General features: G+C 46.2%; 2 protein-coding genes across 3 annotated transcripts in view; both read right to left on the minus strand.

Moving 5' to 3' along the window:
- The window catches only part of LOC146207205 (transmembrane protein 135-like), a 34838-nt gene extending 20375 nt beyond the window's left edge, over positions 1–14463 (minus strand). Inside the window, exon 1 of the mRNA XM_084608622.1 lies at positions 13794–14463. Coding sequence (XP_084464748.1) covers positions 13794–13943 — 150 coding nt within the window. The 5' untranslated portion in view covers positions 13944–14463. The remainder of the gene's footprint in view (positions 1–13793) is intronic.
- Positions 14464–15092: 629 nt separating this feature from the next.
- mRpS28 (mitochondrial ribosomal protein S28) lies at positions 15093–25700 on the minus strand. Of its 2 annotated transcripts, none has more exons than XM_084608706.1 (2): positions 25452–25700; positions 15093–15356 (listed from the first exon to the last, which is right to left on the minus strand). In XM_084608706.1, the coding sequence occupies exons 1-2, from the start codon at positions 25472–25474 to the stop codon at positions 15155–15157; spliced, it is 225 nt and encodes a 74-aa protein (XP_084464832.1). In that variant the 5' UTR covers positions 25475–25700; the 3' UTR covers positions 15093–15154. The 2 variants fall into 2 exon arrangements, with proteins under 2 accessions (XP_084464832.1, XP_084464803.1); XM_084608677.1 differs by having other exon boundaries at positions 25092–25698.
- Between the last annotated feature and the right edge of the window lie 184 nt (positions 25701–25884).

Genomic DNA, 25884 nt, shown 5'->3' on the forward strand with positions numbered 1-25884 from the left:
CAAGCACCTTCAAATCAGACCTGAGCTTCTTCCATTAGCTGAAGCTTTCAAAGAGGATATCTAAACTTACGCATCACAGAGTTTGTAATTATTGTGTATAATTTCCTAACAATCTTGTTCCCGTAAAAAACGGATATGTTATCGGGTGGCTCTTATTCCTTGGCGTTTGGCCAGCTGAGCGCCATACGCAATTAGCGTTTCTCTTTCTTACTTTTCGCAGGCAGGAACGACCCAAGAATCCATCGATCTTACGACAACGAAACAAAGCCAGCTAGACGAAAGCTGCTGCTTTGAAAGTCAGGGCGCCGGTTTTCGTCGACGCAAGAGGTTCAAATATATTAATCGCAAAAATCGGCCGACCCGCCGCGGTGGCTTAGTGGTTAAGAGGCTCTGCTACTGAACTGGCGTAAATGGGTGCTTCGCTTTTCGTTTCCATCGAAAATCGGACGCCGCTGGTGGTCTATACTCCCGCGTCCTTGAGTTCATCAGTCGTGCGCCCTAACCACTGAGCCACCGCGGCAGGCTTTGTAGAGGACCATCCAAGCACAGAGCAATCGGCCGTGGCGATCAGGCCAGGCCATGTTCAGATTCGATGACGTCATACATGGCCATTTACGCCGTACTGAGACTGCTGCGCGCTTGCCGTCACGTATAGCCCGGGAGTACATCGCGGTCATCAAATCTTTCGCGCTAAGGAGGGGCTCGAAAGAAAGCGTTCCAACTTCCTCCACCGACGTCGGGGGGAAAAAAGTGGATGAATAAGAAAGAAAAAGGTAATGAGTTCACATATACACGTGCGTCACCGCAGACGTGCAAGCGTGCGTGTCTGTCTTTCCCCGCCCACCATTTTTCGCAACCTCCTACGGCGAACGAGGCGCTCCCCTGATGCGATTGTTTTCCTTCTCTTTAAACCAGTCGCCTCACAAAAAAGTCTCCGAGGTGTATACACGTGTTTTGTTTTTCCAGAGTGTCTGTTCTGGGCGATCGACATCTTCTTTCGACCTTACAAGACGATATTGCTTATACCGCATTTTCCCACCTTTTAATCACTCCACACGCACAAACGGTGCCTTGACGGAAAAGCGTGCTACCTTTATACAATGCATTATCTGAGCTCCTTTACGTCCGTTAATGTTACGCGTACGCTGTATCAGGCGTGCGTCAGAGCGATTGAACGTAAAATGTGGCACGAGTTGCGGACGTTATTGCTCTGAAACTGCAGGAGCCTGCTCCATCTCCAGCTTGGATCCCTTCCAAACCCATACAGGCGCGTGCGTTCTAGCATACCGTTAGGACCTTACCGCCTTCGCATCTTCAGGGCGGCAACTGCGCATGCTTATCGCTGCATGACTTAATCACACTGACGTCAACGGCACGACGATGGCCTACGCATGGCTTCCACAGTATAGGTGGCATTGAGATACCAGACAAACGAACAGGTTTTCTTAGCGCTTCAAATGTTATAAGCCATCTCATAGCGCGCTTTTAAACGGCCAATATGATAATGACCAGAACAACCATACGGAGAACATCGCGAAGCATGCAAGCAAGTTAAAAAAAAAAAAAGAAACTGTAAACGTAAGCGGTGCAGCCTGCGCTGATACTGCAGTGCCACCACACCCTTCATTTGATTATATTCAAATCAAATCGTTCGCCTAATGCGCTCAAAGATCCATGAGCGATGACGTCATCATCATCATCATCATCAGCCTGACTATACCTGCTGCAGGGCGAAGGCCTCCCATATTTCTCCAATTAACCCGGTTCTGTGTAAGCTGCATCCACTTGAAGCCTGCGAACTTCTTAACCTCATCCGCCCACATAACTATCTGCCGCCCCCCTGCTACGCTTTCCTTCCCTTGGAATCCAATTTGTTACCCTAAGCGACCATCGGTTATCCTCTCTTCGCACTACATGTCCTGCCCATGCCCATTTCTTCTTTTTAATTTCCACTAGAATGTCAGTATAACTCGAGTTATTTCTCTGACCCACTCTGCACGCTTCCTATCTCTTAATGTTACCCTATATCATTTTTCGTTCCATAGCCCTCTGAGTTGTCCTCAACTTAAGTAGAACCCTCTCGGTTAACCTCCACGTTTCAGCCCCATAGGTGAGTACAGGTAAGATGCAACTGTTATATACTTTCCTCTTTAGCGATACCGGTAAGGTGCTAGTCATAATCTGTGAGTGCTTGCCAAATGCGCTCCATCCCAATCTTATTCTTTTTGTTATTTCCTTTTCATGGTCCGGATCTGCGGTTACTACCTGTCCTAAGTAGACACATTCGCCTACTACTTCCAGTATTTCGCTACCTAATGTAAACTGCTGTTCCTTTGCGAGGCTGTTGAACATTACCTTAGTCTTCTGCATATTGATTTTTAAGCCTATCTTTCTACTTTTCCTGTCTAGGTCATCAATCATTATTTGCAGTTCATCCCCCGAGTTGCTTAGCAAGGCAATGTCATCAGCAAATCGCAGATTACTGAGGTATTCTCCATCTACCCTTATCCCTAACTGCTCCCTTTCCAAGCCTCTGAATACTTCCTCTAAGCAAGCTGTGAATAGTACTGGGGAGATTGTGTCTCCTTGCCTAACGCCGTGCAGCTCAACATGCATGCGCGACAAGATTTCGACACAACTTCTTTGTTCTGCATATTTTGTCCGAGCACAAAATCAAATCGCCTCAGTCTATAAAGGGACTCATCGAATCAAGGATGACATTGTGAAAACAGTCACATATCAGAAGAATGTGCAGGATGAGGCTCGATAAACGGTGCAGGCTTGAAGTGAGACACCCCTGAAATACTCAACGTGCATGCAGCTGCACAGTTTCGAAATAGGTACTGATGTCTTTTGCAATTCCCCCCCCCCCCCCCCCCCCCCCCCCCCCCCCCGATACGGCATGTGCGAACTCGTGATTAGTTGAACGCGGGGCAAGGAGTGTGGGAACTACGCCGAATATGGTTCACCGACGGACAGAGCGCAGTTCCCACGGACAGAACGGGCGGCGGTGCTCTTCGGAGTTCCGCGGGTAAGTGTATACGATGGGAACGCCCGGTGCTGATTTCGAAACATTTCACCCGATTCTTATATTCCGCTCGCTTCCTCTTCATTAAAACAGGGACTTGGCCAAGGCGCCGCTGCTTTTTTAGATAAACTTTTCATCCGGGCTTTTAAAGGCTGCAGCTGCACGAGGGAGCTCTCCGGTGTATAAACTATGGTCGTATACATATCGCCTTCGCTTGCTGGCCCATGTGTAGGTGTGAGAGCGGGTGAGCCAGACCGGGCACTCGATAATATATGGTGCAGAGCTGATGTGTACCTTAGGATCAATGCCAGAAACTGTGGCTGCGCTAAGCGTCCGGGTGCAGCGCTCTCGATGCTGGGACGGTCCGTGAGAGGCAATGCGCCGCTTCTTTTTAGACTGCAGCTCTCTTGCGTCCGCTCCTGCGTTTCGCGGCGTCGCCGTTGTCCCTCGTAACCAGCTCCATAAACAAAATAAATATATCCTGTCTCAACCGGGAATCGAACCTTCTTCCCTTAGAACCCCAGCTGAGCGCTTTAACCATGCAACTGCGCCACATTCGGCACAGTAACGCATAACATAATTCTCCTTGTCTACCATGAGGATGATAGCAGCGATGACAATGACGCTGCAATTAGTGATAATGACAAGACATTAGCAGTGATAATGACGGTGCATTTAGTTGATAATGACAGCAAACGTGATGCATCGTGTGCACCAGCAACGCTTAGGCTTTCCGTATTTGTGCCGTGTAATTCCACAGTGCTCTCGGAATTTTAGAGCGCAGCTTTTTGGAGTTTCACGTCGTCGCCGTGACACTCGTAACAAACTCCTGTCGGTTCAGGTGTCCACAGAACATACTGCGCCTTTCCTACCCCCTTAGCCAATTACAAAGACCGCCGATTGAAAAATTTGCCAAGGATTACGTTACTTCTTAATGCGAAATTTGAGCAGCACAGTTCATCAGCTGTTTCCCCTTTTTGATAGATTGAAGCAAAGTTTTCGAGCAAGACATGCATATGCAATTACAGACAACTATTTTTTATTTTCACACATATTCCTTCAAGAAACACTCCACTAACAGTTTCTTGATTGTCATGAAGGAAGCTTTGTGGTCGTCCGAAGCCTTCCACTACCGGCACCTAGCTCTTTCTCTCTTTTTTGAATCTAATTCGATTTTTAGGAGGCAGTGAACAAAATTCGCAAAAAAAGAGGGGAGCAGCTTGCCTCATCGACTGGACAAAGTTCAGGGAAGTGGCAACCCCGGCACTCGGTGCCGACGCATCAAAATATGAGGATTTGGCCAAATCGCTAATTCAAACCAAGAATCGTTTCACGCGCAAACTCCAGATCACCGAAAACACCCCGGCAGTAGACAACCACCTCTTACAATTGTGGGAAACCAGGAGGTCTCTTACTAAGAGATGGAAAAAACAAACACAAACATAAGCATAAAATTAGAGTTGCCCAGATAACCAAGGAGGCGGAAACATACGCGTGGTCTCTCACCCTCAGCACGAGAAGTACATGGAGCCTTTTTAGGTGCCTCATTGAACCTAACAAATCAAAAGGCGAACAGAGCAGGAACTTGAGGAGGGCACTCAATGACTTCAAAGGCACGGACGAACAGCTCGCCGGCAAACTAAAAGAGAGATACTTATGTACGACCGCAGACGAAGATGAGGAATTAAGAACATACACTGGAGATAAAAACCCAAAATTAGATGCAAAATTCACAGTCGCGGAAATTAAAACCGCATTAATGAGTATGAGGCGAGGAATGACACCGGGAGACGACCAGATAACGGTCGGCCTTCTGGCCAACCTCAGTGATCAAACTCTACACGATTTTACAACCTACATTAATGATTGCTGGGACTGGGGAGTGCTACCGAATGACTGGAAAACATCCATAGTGACGTTCATCCCCCAGTCCAGCAAAAAGATAAGCACAGACAATTTAAGACCAATCTCTCTCACTTCCTGCGCTGGTAAGCTCATGGAGCGGTAGTGAGGCAAAGGCTGTCCGGATATTTGGAACAGCACGAGCAGCTGCCGCCCTCTATGTTCTGCTCTACATTTATCAGCGCAGGATGTACTGCTCCAAATGAATAGGAAAATCATTGATCCCCCTCACGGAAGTTCAGAATACAGGGTTATTTTGGCCCTGGATCTGAAGGAGGCCTTTGACAACTTTAAACACAGTAGAATTCTGAGAAATTTAAACGCCACCGATTGCGGCGAGAAAACATTTAGCTACATAAATTTTTTTTTAGAAAATCGGAAATCTTATAACAGAATGGGCAATGAAAAATTCGGACCCATCTATTTGGGAACCCGAGGAACGCCTCAAGGAGCTGTTCTCTCTCCGCTGCCCTTTAACGTTGCCCTCATAGTCCTCTCAGAGAGGATCAACGATGTGGATGGCGTACTCCACGCCATCTATGCGGACAACGACATTCATCTGGTCGTCCAGGGGCAACCTAGGGCAGATGGAGGAGGCCCTCCAAGAGGCCGCCTCGGACGGTAGAAAACTACGCTCGGGAGTGTGGCCTAGAGTGCGCTCCGAATAAATAAGAACTTTTGCACATTGTAAAGCATAAAGACCCAGGACAAAACATAGATTTACGTAAACGGCATTCCGATACCAGAGGTGAACACACTTCGGGTATTGGGATTACAAATTGATAACCGTGGTAACAATGCCACAGCTCTGAAAAAATTGAAGTCCACCTGCGAACAAATTAGTAGGATGACTGGCAGGATATCCGGCAAACACGGTGAACTTCTTGAAAAAGAAACCGTTCGCCTGGTTCAGGCGTTCGTCGTTAGTCGTGTGGTGCACGTGGCAACCTACCTCAAGCTGAGGAAGAGCGACCGTGGCACGCTCGACGTGATGATTCGGGCGGTGGTAAAAAAGGCTCTAGGACTCCCGGCCAGAGCGTCTACGGAGCGCGTGCTCCAACTTGGGATTCATAATACAATAGGGGAGCTGATTGAGGCCCACAGAACAAGCCAAATTACTAGGCTGTCTGTGACCAGCACCGGCAGGCAAGTCCTCTGAGACCTCAATCTAGGGCTTCTCCCCACTACAGAAAACAGAGTGGACATCCTGGAAGTGTGGAAAAATACTTTGACGGTTAAGCCGCTCCCCAAAAACATGAATTGGGAGTATAATCAGGGAAGGCCTGAAGCCAGGGCAAAATTTATGCAAAATAGGCACATATTACGTGGATGCAGCGATTCCCACCGAGAATGGCATCTGCACCATTGCTGTTCTGCACGAAGGAAGGCAGGTGAAAGGGCTCTCAGTAAAAAAAAAAAAAAAAAAAAAAAAAAAAAAAAAAAAAAAAAAAAAAAAAAAAAAATAATAATAATAATAATAATAATAAAAAAAAACCACCGTGCTAAAAACTAACGACCGGCTAATGTTGGAGGAAGTGGAGATTGCACTGTCCGCCACCCACATGCGACGCAGCCTACAAGCATAATGTCGGACTCGCAACAGGCCTGCCGAAATTACGTGCGGGGTAGGATAGCGCCACTCGCCCGCAGAATATTATTGTCATATACGAAAAATTCAGATTCGGCTGCTAGTAAAAAAACAGGTTATATGGGTGCCCGGTCACCAGGGGGTGGAGGGGAACGAGACCGCTCACGCGGCTGCCCAAGCATTCCTCCTTCGGGGTTCCGCTCAAGCCTCCGGTTCTACCGAGGCAACCATACCAATCCCGCTCACAACTTATGCGGACATTACAAATTATTTACGCCTCTGCAGGAGGGAACTCCCGGGACCCGCCGAAGGTCTCGATAGAATTGAAGAGTGCCACCTTAGACTGTTACAAACGGGGTGTTTTCTAAATCCCGCTATACTAAAACACGTGGACCCGACATTCACGGGTAGGTGCAAATTCTGCGGGCAGTATTTATTTATTTGTACATACTGCAGCCTCGATGAGGCTATGGCAGGAGTGGGAAAACAAACAAAAGTGCATCAAGAAAGCACAAACATATAAAAGCAAACAAACTAAAAAATGCACTAGGAAGCAATGGCTGTCAAAAATTCTTCAATGGGTAGCGAGCGGACGTTTCCAGGCAGCGAATTCCAGAGTTCAATGGTCAGAGGAAAGAAGCTGTGTTTGAATGTCCCAGTGCGGGAAAAGAAAGGGATGAGATTCAGGCTATGGGAACTTCTAGATATGGAAGGCTTGGTGACGTTCAAAAATTATTTAGTGATGGAAGGCGCTGAGAGTGAACCAGTATGCGCAAAAACTTCGAACATTCTACTTATCGGCGAGATGATAGGGCTGCGAGACCTAAATCTGTATAATGGGAAGAAGGGGAACAATCTCGGCCGTAGTTGTGAAAGATGAAGCGTACTGATTTCCTTTGAACTGATTCTAATTTTTTTATATCGGATTTCGTGTAAGGGTTCCATACGATACAGCCGTAATCAAGAATGGGGCGGATAAGTGTTTTATATGTGATATGTTTGGTGTCTTTTGGGGCTTTACGCAGTGTACGATGGAGGTATCCGAGACGTTTAAAAGCTTTGTTACATATGATGTCAATGTGTTTGGACCATGACATGTCATGAGAGAAATGAAGGCCGAGGTATTTATATTCCATGACTCGTTCAAAATCCTGACCGTGAAAACTGTACGTGAAATGTTAAGGAAATGGGCGTCTAGAAAAGTACAAGGAAACGTTTTTAGAGAAATTATTATTCATTCGCCATTCCTTGCACCATCTACAAAAATTAGCAAATGAGTCGTTAAGTATTTCATGGTCAAGTGGTGTGTTAATGCCATGATATAAGACGCCGTCATCAGCGTAAAGGCGAATTTTTACAGATACACAACATGGCAGGTCGTTAATTTATAATAATAAAAGAAGCGGGCCTAAAACGGAACCTTGCGGAACGCCGGATAAAACTCTAACAGGAGTGGAAATAGATGAATTAAGGTGTACAGACTGCGAACGCTGATTTAAGAAACTGGATATCCAACCAACCAGAAAAGGGTTTTTTAAAACAGAGTTAAGTTTGTGTAGGAGTTTAGGGTGTGGGGCAGTGTCGAAAGATTTGGATAAATCAACAAAAATGTTCTCGACCTGTCTACCTAGATCTAATGACTGAGAAATGTCGTGCGCAAATTCAATTAGTTGGGTAGTGGAGCTCAGGCCTTGACGGAAACCATGCTGGTAAATGTTTAGGATGTTGTGGGTTTCAAGAAATTCAATGATATGTTTGAAAATATGTTCGAGTAACTTGCATGAATGGGCTGTTAAGGAGATAGGTCTGTAGTTATGCAGTAGTTGAGTACTACCGGATTTGTACAACGGAATGACCTTGGCGAGCTTCCAGGAGTGGGGAACAGTGCTGGTGGATAACGATTTTGGTAAGATATCGGCGTGTCCAAAGTGAGTAGCGCACAAGGAAGGAGTTAGGTATGTCATCTGGGCCACAGCTCTTTTTAGTACCTAATTGGAGGATCATATTGAGAACACCTGTACCAGAGACGACGACATCTTCGATGGGAGGGTAAGAGTCACAGCTAACAGAAGGAACGATAGAGTTATCAAGTGTGAATACAGAATGAAAATAGGAATTAAAAGCAGAAGCAATTGTCAGTGAACCTAAACAGGAACGCCGTTAACTATAAAACTGTTGCAAGTACTGTTACTGGATAGTATCGATTTCCATAATTTGCGAGGGTTCGTTTTCATTAACTTTGACAATGTAACAGAATAGTAAAAATCCTTGGCAGACTTCAACCTGAAGCGTAGTTCCTCCTTGGCATCATTGAACTCTGCAATTTTGATAGGATTCCCATTTGTTTTTTACTTATGCAACCTTGCAACACGAAGCGAAAAATTCAGTAAGTTTCTTGTTATCCATGGTAAATCTCTATTTTTCTTTTTTTGTTTTCAGCAGAACAAAGCGATTAATACATGTTTTAACAATATGTTCGAAAAACCCCACAGCAGCATCAACATATCAACATCACTGGTCAAAGATAATTCTTCAAACATTTGGAAGGATTCACTTAATGTGTCAATTACACCAACATCATTGGCGTGGTTGAAGTCACGAAAACTGCTGTACTAGAACCGGGATCTGAGAACAGTGCAGCTGATTGAGAATAATACAGCCTTATGGTCCGATATGCCGTAAATAACACAGCACTGCATGGAAATCATTCTCGAATAGATTAGAGCTAAGAAAAAGTAGATCTAGGACTGCCGCTTGCCTGGTGTTCGCATGAACATTTTTTTGAGGCCAAGTGATAAGGAAAGGTGTAACAATTTTTTTGAAAAAGAGGCATCAAGGCCGGTATTGCTAAGAGAAGGCAAGTGAATACCTGGCACATTAAAATCTCCCATAAGTATTATATTTGTTATATATTATATGTTGACCTATACCACACGGTGTGGGCCTGCCAGCAAAATACAAAAATAAAAGTTATAAAACAGCCACTAGGGAGAGCTGGGAGGCGGCCCTGCCCAGCTCGGACCTGAAGCCCCCCCCCCCCCCACTGTCCTGGTCCGGAGAGATCGGGCAGCGGCGGCGGCCAATGGCGTCCCGGAACAGGGTATGCCACTCAGCTCATTTGGGAAGGGAGGTGCGTATGGTTGTGCACAACATACACACCTCCCTTCCCAAATCATTTCATTGTAAATAAATGTTTTCGCCTCCTCCCTCTTTTTTCACTGCCACCTTTCTCCATTTCTTTACAGCTCGGTTAGTGTCCGCGTAGAATTGTGAGATACTGCACCTTTTCTTTGATGTCAACCAATTTTAAATGCATGCCTGCTGTACTGCGTCTTTCTACATGCTCTGTGGTGCGGCGTTCGAGAAAGCGCCAAAAAAAGGCGCCGCACGGACGCCTGGATCGAACGCCCGGCGTGGTCAGCTTCGTATATGCGTGGATCTCCTGGCGACGTAACCACCAGTCATGACCGGATGTGACATGATGACGTCACACCCGGTCATGACGTCGCCCGGGTACGAGGCCAACGGCGACGACGCAGGAACGGGCGCCAAAGAGCTGCGCTCTAAAATGCTGTGTTACAGAGGCTATCACTGCAACACTTTCAGCTTTCGCTCTATCACTTCAAGCCATGCTTAAACCGCAATAATATTGAAGCGAAATAAATGCAAGGTCACCACCGTGTGCTTCCGATGACCATCAAACATCTTTAGCGTGCGGTTGCCAAAGCGCCGGCTCGGCCTCAGGGGATCACGGTGCATTCATCCCAAGCCGAAACGCAAAGCCACGTTCACTTGACTCGCTAGCAGCGGCATCAGTCACTCGCTATCTCTTTTATCGCTGCTATCTCTTCGCCGCGTAACGTTTCATTCGTATCTGATTCAATCTTGGTTTATAGGCCTGATCAGGCATCCGCTGCAGCAACTGCGTAAACAATCTACACAGACGGAGTTGTCCGCCGCCAAATAAGTAGGAGAATAAGGGCCCCGCGCCACATCTTTCACATCTAAAAAACGGCCTAATATCTAACCGGCAAGTCTATATATATATATATATATATATATATATATATATATATATATATATATATATATATATATATATATATATATATATATATATATATATATACATATATATGTATGTGTGTGTGTGTGTGTGTGTGTGTGTGTGTGTGTGTGTGTGTGTGTGTGTGTGTGTGTGTGTGTGTGTGTGTGTGTGTGTGTGTGTGTGTGTGTGTGTGTGTGTGTGTGTGTGTGTGTGTGTGTGTGTGTGTGTGTGTGTGTGTGTGTGTCATACGTATAAAATAAAAACCAACGACAAAACGAAAGTGGTTTGGTTTATGGGGTTTGTCTTAAAGCGACTCAGGCTATGAGAGACGCCGTAGTGGAGGACTCCGGAAATTTCGACCACCTGGGTATCTTTAACGTGCACTGACATCGCACAGCACATAGGCGCCTTGCTGTTTGCCTACATCGAAAAGCGGCCGCCGAGGCCCGGATTCAATCCCACGTCCTTGGGAACAGTAGTCGAGCGCCGTAACCACTGCGCCGCCCCGGCGCGGGAAATAAAAGTACCAAACAGAATAACAACAATAATGCATAATAATGCAACTAAGGTACAATGAAATTCCCAACGAATGGATTGAAAAACGTAAAACTCACAGAACAGACTTCAAGCAGGGCTGAGGAAAACATGTAACATTGGCCACTCCCTCGGGCAGTCGATTCCATTAGGTTACCGTAAAATGACTTTCGTTTGTGTCTTTCTTACGTACCAAGCGAAAGCACAAGTACACTGGATGTGGCGGGTCCCGTGCACAGGCACTCCATCCAGCATGCGCGGCCTTGCCTTATTATAATTGTGCGCTTGAGGATTGTTCTCCCGAAAGCTTTCTGCCATTCTCTGCAACCATGTGCGAAAATGCGGAATGAGAGAAAAAAAAAAAATCGGAATGCCGAATCAACTTCCCGCGGTGACATGTTGCCACGCGTGCAAAGCACGCCACCACCCGCGAGACCACGCCGGTAAGGAGGCTGCGGCTGCGTGCACGCTCTACGGGGCACCTCAGGTAACCAGGGTAGATCTTCAGGCATGAGGGCGCGCATGCGCGACCAAGGTCAACAGCCACTCTCCGGGCGCGTCCCGATACACGCGAAGGCCCCCTTACTTCCTCCAGCCTTTGCTGTTTCGGATGACCTCGTTTCTGTTTGCTTACCTCTCTCGGACGCCGCATGGCTCCGTCCGCCGAAAACCGAATAGCAGCGAGACAAGACACGGGGGACCCCAGCCTATAATTGCCCGGTCCTCCTCCTGGTCATAACTGGCCCCTTTCGCGCGAATAACGGCAGCACGCGAAAAAGAGACGGGCTTCGAGAAAGGCGAATCAATTGTCGGAAGCCTTCGTCACCGCGTGGTGCTTTCTTGTACCTGTGTTGTCCTTGAGGGAAAGCCACGCTAGGTTCCCCCATGCCGAGAGAACGAGTCGCGTTCGATCATAAAGTGCTTGAGAATGCGTCTGCGCGTAGTAGCAGTTAGCCTGAGCACACTTCACCCCTAGACAAAGAAGTGAACGCAGCAAAAAATACGTACTAATAAGCGCTGGAGGAAGTCAGTTTAAATTTCGTTCTGTCAAGCTTGAACATTACACATCATGACCTGCAGTTCATAGACAAAGTGGTTGTGTTCTATATCAGAACCATTTTTATGGTCAATCCTTGAAATGGATCTAGTGTCCTGTGAGGAATTTATAGGCACAAATTCATCTAGTTCTAGGTGGAGCTGGCAGAAAAACGAGGAGATGGCGAACGAGTAGACGGACTCAACGAGCATATATATATATATATATATATATATATATATATATATATATATATATATATATATATATATATATATATATATATATATATATATATATATATATATATATATATATAGTGTATTGTGGAAATTATGACTCTAGTACATGTACTGCACATCTTTATATGTGTTGATTACTTCTTTTGTGCATGTTAGCAACCACCCAGCTACTCTGCTTACTCGCTCCATAAATGCAAAACGTTTACGAAGATAGCTTTTAGCACACCTGGGCCTCAGATATGGCGGCACTAAGATGGAAGTAAAACATATCTTGCCGCTCTACTAATATCGTGGAATAAGTTTTACTACTGCTGAAATTATACACTAGAAGAAATCTTTCTTCTCCCATGTATACCTGATAACAGATTGTACCCTTTTTCCCCGACTTGTAACAAAATGACACCGAGCCAGAATATTCTGTGCGCACTATCGGAATTTGATGCGGTTAGCAGTAGACGCAAAGCGCTCTAAATGTCTGCAAATCGGCTGATTCACTGCAGCATCAGGTGGTTCTCTTCGGAGACATTGCAAGTCTCCCCCGACAAGAAGTACCCACACGTGCGCACGAGCGTTTTTCGATGGAAATAACAGAGAGGCAAAACATGGTGAAGAAACCCGTCGGACATTTCGTCTGGTTGCTGCCAGTTTCTCTGTCATAACAATAAATAAATGATAAGGTTAAAATGATCAGCAGCGTCTGTATTTCTTAAAGTCACTGATGGCAAAGCTCACAGTTTTCAGAAATACTGTAGCGAAGATACTGACACACACACACACACACACACACACACACACACACACACACACACACACACACACACACACACACACACACACACACACACACACACACACACACACACACACACACACACACACACACACACACACACACACACACACACACACACACACACACACACACACACACACACACACACACACACACACACACACACACACACACACACACACACACACACACACACACACACACACACACACACACACACACACACACACACACACACACACACACACACACACACACACACACACACACACACACACACACACACACACACACACACACACACACACACACACACACACACACACACACACACATGGCCGATAAAAACGCTTACTTGGTGCGGTCTATGGCTAACAGTAGCCAGACTTTCAGCCGATGATCAGAGTGCCTACCGCAACAAGTTAACAGTGACGACAGTTCTGCATGCAAGTAACATGTAATGACTAAGTAGGGACAGGTGCCACATGCAGACGGGCTTGAAGCTGATATACCACCTACTTCTGCTGTGCTAGCACCGAGAGGAAAGGCCTGATCACAGCACAAGAAAAAAAAGAAAGAAAAGGCGGCAAAGTAAGCAACAAAGAACCGCGTGGAAGCTCACCAGGTAGAGGACTCCGTAAAGCCTGAGCGCCCTGGTGAACGTGTTGTACCAGACGTCGAGACAGGCTTGGCTGCAGTGCGGCGTCCACGTATGTCCGATCTCGTAGCAGTTGTAGGGCACAGACGCACACCAGAACTTGCTCAGCGACATCTTCGTATTTCGCGGCTCAGCCGCCGCTCAGCCAGCTGCCGAGTTGGTCAGTCAGTCAGCAGCGAGAAGCTCACCTTCCTCCTCGACAACGCACCGGTGAGGCCTCCTTCCGTGCCAATCGGTGCAGAGAAGGCGCCCTCACACACGGTGGGAGATCTGGGCAACCGCGGTGCCGGCCGCCGCTGTTTTCGTGGGATTAACCGGATCGTCAAGTTTGGGATCTGAAGCTTCACGTGCTTGTGTGAGTGACGCCGTGAAATTCGAAAAGCACCGTGGAAGTCCTTATCTTCATCGTCTTCTAATCGTGTTTATTGGCTCAAGATCCTCTCTCACATCAAGCTGGAAAGGGAAATGTGCTGAGAGGAAAAGAGAAAACACTTGGAATCGCGAGCCGACAACTTTCCGCCAGTCAGAAGCTTCCGCCAAAGGTTGATAAACGCCGCACCTTCCTTGGGCCATTCCGTTGTGACGGCTGCTGATCGGCAATGAAGAGAACGAAAACAAAATGCACGACGAGCGAGCAAGAAAAGAGGAAGGGTGAGCGAAAGTAAAAACAAGGGTACGATGGAAGTGACTAGTATATATAAATTGCTACGCCCACTAGCACTACAAAAAAGTAAAGCACCCGAGCATAAGTTTGTCGCTCACGTTAGTCTCAATGTTTCTCAGATTCGTGCCAGTATATACGATCTACCGAATAATCCGCCTCGCCGTGATGGGCTAGAAAAGCAGCCACAAAGGCGAGCAGAGGTGCTTTAACTGTAAGATGTCCAGGTTGAGCTGGCAGCCGGGTCATGACGGAAACGAATTTGCGCTGCCTTGTAGGACTTAAGCGGCCTGTGATGGAAAGGAAAAAAAGAAAAGAAAAAAAGGGCGGTAAAACCGAGGCACGCAAGACCAGGAAGTGCGCGGATGAAAACGGAAAGCACCTTCCTACAGCGTTACGTAACTCGGCGCGCGCTCCGCTCCAGCGCGCGGGCAGGTTGCCTCGTTGCTAAAAACGGTCACCCTGCCATTACACTCGCAAGCAGGGGGCCGGTGTGTCCCCTGACCGCAAACCGTTACTTGGAAGTCGAAATGATCAGCGCGGTAATTTTTATTTATGGGCAGTGTGACTGCTTAGCAATGTGCATTCACGAGCGGACAACGTCACCGGTACAAACCAGTTTATTAAAAACAAAAACTAAGCAAAAAGAAACACGGGTTATGACTCAAGGCTGCGCCTCTGGCTTTGTCGCTTCCATCCGGTCGGCCGTGACTTGAGGCTTCGGCTTTTTCTCTCCCGTCCGGTGCAGTCCGAGAAGAGTGGCGTCGGCCTCCAAGAGTGTGAGGTCCTTCTCGGCGCCCAGGAAACGCGAAGACATCTCCATGTCGTTGAGTCGGAGCCGCACCCTCGCACCCCGGATGTAGCCGCTGCGAGAGAGAGGTTACAGCCGTGATGACGAATAAAAGCACAACTAACGATTTGAGAGACATTAAGCAATATAGGATCCCTCCTTTGTATGCAGTCATTTCAAAAACACTTATATTTTTATTACTATTATTATTTACAACGAATCAAAATCACGCTTTGACCAAGTCGAGCGAACGTGCCTCGATCGATAGCCTAGGGCAGCGTGTTTGACTCGCGACCTAATCGTCACAATTTTCTTTTAAGTACAAATAATTTGCTTCGTGTTTTACAGGTCACAATGACGTCTGAGCAATGCCGCGGCTTTATGATCACAATTTAGAATGTTTTATTCACTTTCAATTTCGTGTGACTTCACGATACCTTCGACTTATCCGGATTTTCTCAACACAACGGTAAAAACTATAGGCGCCGGTTTTCCCACTGAACGAAATCCCTCCCTTAATGTTATCGCGTTTAAAACCACCAGTCGCATCGATACGGGGCAGCAAAGAGAAGCGACAGGATAGTAGCAACTAAAGAACCTCACTGAAACTCGCTGCTATTCAGTTTACCCCCCCCCCCCCCCCCTTTTTTTTTTCAACATAAAAATTCATTCTTGAGCTACATGTACTTTCTGCGTGTCCGGATTATGAGCCCTACCCAGTTGTCCGTGTGTGCCAGCTAGGGTGACTCGACTCAGTGTCACATTTAAATTCTGATCTCAAGTAAGGATTCGATGCCAAGCTACAGTAATGTGAAAATGCTGCTTTCCGCAGATATATGTTGGTGTCACTAAGCTGAGTCCCCGATTGGCGTGCCCGTCGCTGCTGCTCAGCGGTTATAGGACTAAGAGAAGGCTGTAGGATTGGTACATACATAGTAAAGACTGTACTGGAATGTGCCATTTGATATGCGTCAAGGAAGCATCCGCTTTTGGAGCTCGCCATTCCAATCGCACACTCCATGTCTGCCTGCACGGGTGGCTCTTACTGGCGTTCGTTGCAGTGCTACACATAAATGTTTTTACAGGACAGGAAAGGCGTAGTATCTGCCGCACTTTATTCGGCAAGTGTGAGTCTAGGCTTATGGAACGAAATCCCGTGCGCAAGAGTTGTGCACAGATCTGCGATATTCTGCGAGATTTCGCGAGATGTGTTCTTGTCCAGTGTACCTGCCATCTGCAATCCCACACTTGAACGCGCGCCAAGGAACGCCGCGGGATAGGAGCGATGGTGTACCGTCCAAACCAACGCGTTGATTCAAAAGTTTTTTTTTCCCTTTCTTTTCTTTCTTTCTTTCTTTTTTTTTTTTTTTTACGGTTCACAGGTAGGGAAAAGCGTAGTATTGTAACACTTGTTTCTGTGGACACCTGCACCGCGCCGTAAGGGAAGGAAGGAAGGTGGGAGTTAAAGTGGAAAGAGAGAAAGCGGAGCCACAGTGGAGGGCTGCGGAGTTATTTCGACCACCGGGGATCTTTAACGTTTGCTGACATCGCACAGCACACGGAAGCCTCTTCGTTTCGCCTCCATCGAAACGCAGCCGCCGCGGTCGGGTTCGAACCCGGCAACTCCGGCACAGTAGTCGGGCGCCTTACCACTGCACCACCCAGGAATGGCAAAAGGCTTTCGGCTTAATAAATTTTCGTTAAATCTCTACCTGCATTGTTCGCTTCATGTGTTAGCGCTCTGAGTTCATCTTTCGACCTTTCGCGCGCGTTGGAGGCAGTAGTTGCACCACGTAAAATTTCACTCTGATATGTAATAATCAACCGTCGTGGCAAGCGGTCAAGCGTTAAACGAGCGTTAAGTCATTACCCTCATTCTCAGAAGCGTTGCGTTATTATTGCAGAAATTGTCATTTGACATCTGCCTCGCACTTTCATAAGCTGGCAAAACGCGGTAAGTTTTGATGTACGATAAGTCGAACGGGACGCGCGATCGTAAGGCGCCGCCAAGTGTTTGAAAAGCCTCTCTGCGCACTTCTGTGTATAGGGCTTAATTATAAGTATCAGTCAACAAAGGCGTAATAGCAGTCCAGCTCGTAGGGGTTGGTAACCTGTGCACTGTACCCTTCAAAGAAGCGATTAAAGATGAAAAAAAAAAAAAAAAAAAGCCACATGCACAGGGTGTTTCACAGAATACTAAGTAAAAAACAAATAGTGGATTCAATACAGGAAAAATATATTTTCAGGAACATCCGCGGCTGACACAATGTGCTGCAAAACTCATTTAATTATCCAGCTGATTAACAAACACCACAAAGACCACCACTAGCCATTAATGTTGAATTCCAATGGCAGATCCAGAGCACGTTTTTATGCTCTGGCTAGAGCAATTTTATCTTCAGAACACCTATGTAATGTGGGACGATAAACTATTACAGCAGAAGTCTGGTGTGTGTAGAGGCGCTAAAGTACCCCTGTTCTCAGCAAAATTAATCTTAGTTATGTCGACAGAAAAATAGAGAGCGACCTAACCGGAAGGATTATTCGTATATTCCGATACGTAATTTCCTTGTTTTAGTTAGATCCTTGGATGCTGTAAGTGTGCCTCAGATCCTTGACATTTTTGCTCGGAATGGTACAGGACTGAAGTTCACTTTTGAGGTTCCTCAAAAAAATGTATTGCAATTTTTAGATTTAAAGTTGACTTTTAATATGAATCGTGTGTTGGCAGTACTCTCCTAGGAGTGTAAAGCCTCTTTTAAACTACAAGTCATGTCACTCCAAACTTGTTAAATCTGGAATAATAACAGCTTGTTTTAGGATGGCTGTCAATAAGTCTTGTGCACATCAAATGTTTAATAGCCTTGAAATCCCACCTAATAGATGTAAGGAGGCTGGTTATCCAGACAGTGCTTGTAGCTAGTGCTGATAAGGTTCTGCGTTCTCTGAACTGTTCCGCACAGATAGAAAAAAAAAAAAATGAAAGAAATAAAATTGCAGTTGTGCCTTATATACATGGATTGTCACATCGGTTTAAAAAAGTAGGCGCATAATATGGCGTACAGGTGTTGTTTTCAGCCCCTAATAAGATTGGCAAGATAGGTGCAGCAGTTCAAAGAAAGCTGGGGGGCACAAGAAGTAATGCCAGGTTAACCACGCCAAGAGTTTCATTAGTTGTAGGATGGGTGTAGTTTATCAAATACCATTGTCCTGTGGCCGTAAGTATATTGGGCAGACAGGCCGTTGCATCAACATTAGGCTGATGGAGCATGCGCAGTCCTTAAAAAAGAATGAAACAAACTTAGCAAAACATTGTAACGCGTGTGAGTGTGTACCTTTCTTTGTTGATACTAATATACTGTTTCTTCATAAAGACCAGACTACTCGAGAAATCGCTGAGGCTTTCCATATTAACCGGAAGAAAAATGTTTGTGTCAGTAAAACGTCCGTCGCATTGACAGAAAAAGACATGACCATGCAGCACAATCGATAGTGCGTCGGCAGTTTTCACCACGTGCGTGTGATGGGGGGCGTTTTACATGTGCTCATATATTTTTATAAATATTGACTATGCACATGTGGGTACAACAAGTGTGTGTATATATATATATATGCTCTGTTCTTCCAATAAATCAGTTGTCAGTTCTGCGCCGTCGTTGTCCACTTCTCCTCTTTGTCTCGTCTTTGTTGCGCACTTATATTACTGTCCATGATGGTTCACCAACTCGCCCCATCAGTTCTACAGTTGATCTACGGCCGGCCGGAGCTGTAGTTGTGCCACATGCTCCTAAAGCTAAGAAGAATTATGGGGCTGCAGCAGCAGCTACCGTCGGGGGTGAAACGTTGGATACTATAGGAGGTGGCCTAGCGGCAGGTGGAACCAACGCAGTCTCCAGGGATGCTTTCATTTCTGCTGGCGTAAAGAATGCCTGTGCCGGAGCGGCAGTTGTACATTGTGCCTTAACCTCACCCACAACCAAGTATATCGTTGCAGCCACGGCACTCCTTGCCTCGCTACTAGTTATACGTAGAATAACCAGGTAGCACCCCGCAATAAACAATAGTTGAACCATATGCCGTGGCCAGATTGAATCACTGCATAACCATAAGCATAACCACAAGCACCACAACCAGCTACACCACCAGCTGAACCTAGGCGTAGCCATAGCTATCACTTTCGCAATTACCAGGCTTAACCAAGCTAAGCCACTGCCATTTTTTTTTTTCCAAAATTTCATAGATTCGTCAACCGTAACGTAGGTTCTAGCCATAAACCAGTTTCAGTTTCGATTTTTGCTTTCTTTTTAGAAACAGTTCTACGTAGAAATTCAAAGAACGGTTTGTTGTATCGGAGACAGGGGACACCAAGGAATGTTGGTTTGGTTTGTGGGGTTTAACGTCCCAAAGCGGGTTCTTTAACGTGCACTGACATCGCACAGCACACGGGCGCCTTGCTTTTCGCCTCCACCGAAAAGCGAAAAGCAGGGCGCCCGCGTGCTGTGCGATGTCAGTACACGTTAAAGAACCAAGTAATGTGATGCAATCAGTAACTCAAAATGAACAAAAAAAAATAAAAAAAAATAAAAAGCCCCACCGGAGTGTCGAAATGTCCCAAGCCCTACACTACGGCGTTCATGTCCGAGTCGCTTTGGCCCGTTAAAACCTATAAACCAAACGTAACAGAATGGTAAAGGAATCCGAAGTATCTGCAATTGAATACGCGAACTGTATTTCTTGAGGAGAAAATCCTGACAAATCATAATCTATTCCCCAGCTAACATGCACGCGGTAGCCAGGTTTCGGGCCTACCTCACGGCAAGGGACAACCCCCTCTCGCTCCCCCCCATGGCGATTATCGGCCCTACTGTGCAGAATTAAAACAGGTCCCATCGTTACCCCTTTCTTGTTGCACCGTTTTCATCGGGGCGGCACGAAGCTACCAGTACGTATCTCGTTCATGCTACAGGTGCCGTGTGGATCTCAGCCACCTGTCATGGGAATGTCCTCTCTGCACACAGCCGTGGCTTCGCCTCTTGTCACCATTTAGCGGGGAGTATGGCCTTCTTATCTCTGGACCGAGGCCTGCCCTGACCCTTCACCTTCAGAACATGACATCGAGCTCTAGCAGGTATTCCTCGTGCTCATCCAAAAACTCGGAGGCACCGCTGGTCAGCGATCGGCTCCGCAACGCCTACGAGATGCACAGGGGCCTCACTTAGCTGCCTGCAAGAAGTCCGTTAAAAAAACTGTTGAGTTCGAAGTGCCGTGTCCTCGTCGGTTCTGTTGTGACTGGAACAGTACGCGCTAATGGACAGGCCCGCACCCCTCTTCGCCGGGAGGATTCGCCGCCTGCCTGCGCTCAGCGGGACGCCCCCCACGACGGGCTCCCTCGCCCTCCTCTAGTTCTGGAAAGCAAGCCCCATCCCCATCTCCGGCCTCCAATGTTTTCGTTAAGCTCTAAAACGAAAATGCGTCTTGTTTTCTTGTTCTGTACTGATGTGATAGGTAATGAAAAAAAAAAAAAAATCCTTCTGTGGTCTAGTCGGTAGCTTGTTTGGCTCGGTTGTGGGTTCAAATCCTGTCTAGGATATACAATTCTCGTAGTTTTTTCTTTTTTTCTTTACACGAAATGAATTACTTCTAACATGGCATAATTTGAGAGGCGTCCTTCAATTTCCATAAGTGCCACGTTAAAGTGAATTACGGTCACTGACCAAGTCAGAATAAAATTCTAGACGTTTCGGAACCGTAGGTGTCATTCTCGACAATGACGGTGTGACACCCTCGACACGCTGCGGAACAAGCAATGTCAAAGCGGAACAAAAAGAGTCAGTAGAGGACGTCATTGTGGCGTCATATGCGCATTTCAAACCGCTAGCGACAAGTGTTTCAAATTTCGATTTGGGCCACCAGTACAGCTTCAGTCCACGCTGCTACGCAAAACTAGTTCGAATGCTGACTACAGTGGAGGTCCATTACGTTGGGGAGACAGGGAAGGGTGGTCTCCGAGGCATCCTGTATTGCACCAAACCATTCACACCAGGAAATGAAATATGAAATCACATATTCATCAAGCAAGAAGCATCAAAATTTTTGAACTTATTTTTTCCAGTGATTAGCGTATTCAGGAGAGCATGCTGCCGGGCAATTTGGTGCTGCAAAATGCGCAGGTGATTCAGCGGTGGAAGTCTTAAGCATCCTCTCTTCCGTCCGTTTTTTTTTTTTTTTTTTTTTTTTTTTTTTTTTTTTTTTTTTTTTTTTTTGCGTAGATTTCATTTATTTCAGGTTTCGGTAACATGAAAAAATTCAACAGTGGACCCTTTTTTGCTGTTCGGGAGAAAAAAGTAACTCCACGGGGGATAGGGAAGTATAGTGGGGTGAAAATACCATTTTTGCTGTTCGGGGGAAAAGTCTCTCCACGGGGGATAAGGGAATAATGGGGTGCAAAGACTCTGCTGATAGGGTTCCCTATTCTTCGTCCCTATCGCAGGCTCCGTGTTCATAGAGGATACCAGGAAAAGGTGATTTGGGACGGTAGGAAAGGAGGAGAAACGGACGAAGAGGCAGACAACGGAGGCAGAGGCCCCCCTCGATTTCCAAGACGTCTCCTTGTCACAAGCTGCCTCACATATAGAGCGGTAAGTTACGGGATCTCCTGTCTCACATATAGAGCGGAACTTACCAGATCTCCCCGCTCCTCGAGCATGCTTCGACATGACTCTTCGGGGTAGCGACCGGCCAGCGTCCGTCCTTGACGATGCGCCGCAGCGCAACTAGCCGAGAGTATAAAAAGAGCTTAGGAAAGATATCTCTCGCGGCCGCTCGCTTTGAGAAAGCGATGGTTTTCACCGAGTCCGCTATCAACTCATCGTTTCTCATCTTGTACGGCCGCCGCTAGCGATCAACTCTGCGACGACGACGCCTCATCGAACGAGAAAGCCGTGAGAATTCCTTTTTGCCACAGACTTTCGCTTAATTGAATATTGTTTTCGCCTTTGTTTAAACCTTGATCTGGCTTAGTATTTTTCTGTGTTTTCGAAGGAACTCTTTCTCCTGCTTTGTTATGTTTATAGTCTTAATTCTTTTTATCGCAGTGTTTTGTTCATTGTAGTTTTTTTCCCTCTTGTCATTTACATAGTCGTCTTTTATCACTATCGTGCCGTGGCGTGTTTTTTTTCTTCTTCTTTTGTTCGATTATTATGCAGTGTAACTTGGACTACTGGCTATAAATATCCAATTGTTGCAAAAAATGGACTTTCTTGGACTTATTCCTCAATCACACACTGACAAACATACTTCATGGGTTGACCGACCTAACTTTTAACTGTGTTCTCGAACCTCATAGAGGGACGATGGGTAACAGTAAAGGGGATACCGCGCATCTGTTGACCGTAAAGGCGGGGTTTGTGACATTCCACCGATCACTCGAACGCCCGCCTGCCACGGAGTAGCTACGACGTCATGCAAATCGGTCGACGCCACTGGCTGTAGAACAGAGAATAAATTTTATTGGGCGTTCAGAGCCCAGTTTGAGCTTGATTGGCTGGAGGGATTTAAGAGGGCGAGGGGAGGGGGGGGGGGGCGCTTTTCCTGCTCCTTTCTTGAGTTGCAACTTTTCATTGAAGGAAAAAAAAAAAACAAAAAAAAAAAACGTCATTACGTTCACAACCTAAGCCTAGTGGCTCCACAACCGATGTCATTATGATGCCCTTAAAACGTAAGACACTATTTCAGCTATAAACGCATGTTATTCGTACAGTCCTTGTAAAAATTTAGAGCCTAGAGGGCTCTGCTTCTAAGGAGTGTAGTGGCACTCCTTTGGCATCCGTAGAAGGCCTTCCCTTTGGAGAGGGTGGGCCAAAAAATCTTATCTTCAGATGATTTAAATTAGGAATGCATTACGAGCCACTCGGCGCAGGCTCAGAAGCACAAATGATGCCGGAATTATTGCCAGGGCTCCGCCATTCTGACATCTACCGGCGTGCGGGGAAATTGTACCGCCCATGATGGAAAATAGCGCGAAAGTACACGAAGGACGGAAGGAAGTAAGACACGGACATCCGTAATCCATTACCGTGATCCACCACCACGCGTTCCACTGCGCCACAGCCGGTCTCGATGGAGAAAGCGCTTCTCTTGAGCGCGCGCTCTCCCTCGAGACCGGCCGTGACTGCGCATGCCCATATCCCCTTCTTCCTAATAACGGCTAGTGTACACTTTTGCGCCCACTCGATGCAAAGGGGAAAGCCACATCACCATCGTCATCATCGGCACATAGGAGAATGCCAGGCATCTCGAATGTATATCTAAAGAGATCAGGGAACTAGGCTCGAAACGGGAAGTTATTATTATGGGCGACATGCACGCCCACCTGGAACACTTTAATGTGATGGAGCTACAGATCAAACAGGGAGGATGCTGGAAGCATTCTGCGAAGCTCAAGATCTCGTGATAGTAAACGCGGAAGTTAAATGTGAAAGAAAAATAATGTGAAAAAAAAAAAAAAAAAAAAACGCACACCCCGCTATCGACTATTGGCCAACGTCGCACAAACTGTACGGCAGGTTTGGGAGAACAGACATAGATGAAGATGGTACGAAAAGCTTGGGAAGTGACCACAAAGGAATTGAAATCAGGTTTGGGAGGGCAACAATAGCAATGGAAGGACAAGAGCGGAAAGAAAGCCGTAACCTTAACGAAAGACAGTTGCAGAAAGTGGAAAATCACAGAGAAGACATAGTATCCAAGCAACCAAATAAGGAGTGGAAATATGATGACATAGTAGGTGTCATAACGAAAGAGCTAGAGAGGGGCCAACTCAAGCAGGGAAAGGAAAAAGGGAAAACATAAGCTGAAAAGCTGGTGGGACATGGAGGTTAAGGCTGCCATAGTGAGATGCCAAGGGGCATCCAGGGCACACAGATCAGCAAAGAAAAAAGGGGCCACTCAAGAAGAAGTAGAATTAAAATGAAAGGAATACCTTGAGAGAAAAAAACATTAATTCAGGATAAAATGGGAAAAGCTGGAGTCCAGTGGGAAGTTTTGGGAGCACATAAGAGCACAGGCTAATAGAGAGGGGATACAACGGTCAATGATGACAAAGGAAGGCAAAATGGTAGAAGGAGAGGGAGCACATAAGAGCACAGGCTAATAGAGAGGGGATACAACGGTCAATGATGAAAAAGGAAGGCAAAAGGGTAGAAGGAGAGGAAGCACAGGATCGCAGCTCTAATAATTGCAAGAAGTTATCTCCGCGATGCCTTATTCGTTCCAATCACTTTTGGCATTCGTATTACGCAATGACCACACCACAGAAACTGTCATAGATATGTCGCAAGCCAACCAATTAGCCCCGCTAATCACGCTGATTCTGACCGGCGGACACTATTCATTAGGACATTGTTCTTATTAACTTTAACTGGGCATTATTCCAAACGTACTTGCCTCTTTTGAGGCTGTTGCAGGATATCGACCAATAGAAGCGAGACTAATCGACATGTTTGTGACAGTTTTCGCAGCGTGTTCGTTTCGCGATTCGGCCACAGGACAATAAATTGTAAATACAACTATACTTATTTTCTGCAGTTTTGTTAGTCACGCAGAGTTTACAGACTCTTTAGCGAGTGGAAAAATGGATCCCGCACAGTTGACTTTCATTCCTACAAACTACGGACGCCATCATGTCCGTAACATTCATATAACAAATATGAATGTTAATCGGGTTAATGCATGAAGCTAGACTGCAACAACCTGTTAGTTGTGAAGTTTGCATCCGCAATTAACAAGATGGTTTCGCAGTGCTACAGCTCACCCAGAGTTCTTCGCTGGTCTGCGGCACACGCAGTGAAACTTGCCACCGAAGTCGATGTATAGGTCGTCTTCTATTATGTGAAATATTCTACCAATCACGATCCTGCCTTCAGGGTCACCAAGGTCGATCCACTTTGAGTTTCTGAGTAGAGTTGAAAAGCGTTGAGGCGGTTCTGGAACGGTCTCGCGGGTTACCATATCTTGAAACTTCAAAAACGCTTCTGCGAATCCGCCCTTTTTCTTCCCTATGGCGTCTTCAGAGCCTTCTGCCTTCACGTCACTAGACCTTTCACCACTTACGGAACTGTCATAACGGCAGCTGCACGAAATTGTCGGCACTCGTCGCGCGCGCAGCACACACCTGAGAGCAGCCATGTGGGCCATCTGTTCCTAGAATTATAATTTGCCCTCAATGGGGCTAATGACGTCTGAGTTGCAAGTGTATCAGAGACGTTTGCTATCTGCACGCCACTGAAATTAAAAGAATAGGCAATTCCACGGGAAACCAATTTGTAACAGCAATAACAGCAACTATAGTGCCTAGGCACTACACACACAGCAACTACTTTTACGCCGCCATGACTCTCACAAGATTGGCTAGAGGATTGGGATTGTATTCGTGACAACCTCTTAACGGCTTCATTTAAAACAAAAGAATACCAAAAGACCAAATTACAAAACATTAAAATAATAAGCCCTCACTAAAAACCACTGAGAATATTATTTATTGAACTCTATATTGATGGTTACCGCAGCGCATTTCTATACGATTTCGACAATTTCTGGTTTTTATG

The sequence above is a fragment of the Amblyomma maculatum genome, chromosome 1 (assembly GCF_055883805.1).
Source record: "Amblyomma maculatum isolate TAMU_Amacu chromosome 1, ASM5588380v1, whole genome shotgun sequence".
In the NCBI taxonomy this organism is placed as follows: Eukaryota; Metazoa; Arthropoda; class Arachnida; order Ixodida; family Ixodidae; genus Amblyomma; species Amblyomma maculatum.

Bases quoted from the DNA above. Each gene is read 5' to 3' on its own strand.
- mRpS28 (XM_084608677.1), bottom strand. From the start codon at position 25,474: ATGGCCCACATGGCTGCTCTCAGGTGTGTGCTGCGCGCGCGACGAGTG. The intron at 15,357-25,091 runs GTGAGCTGTAGC...TCTCTCTCGCAG, and splicing joins AGACCAGCGAAGAACTCTGG to CGGCTACATCCGGGGTGCGA.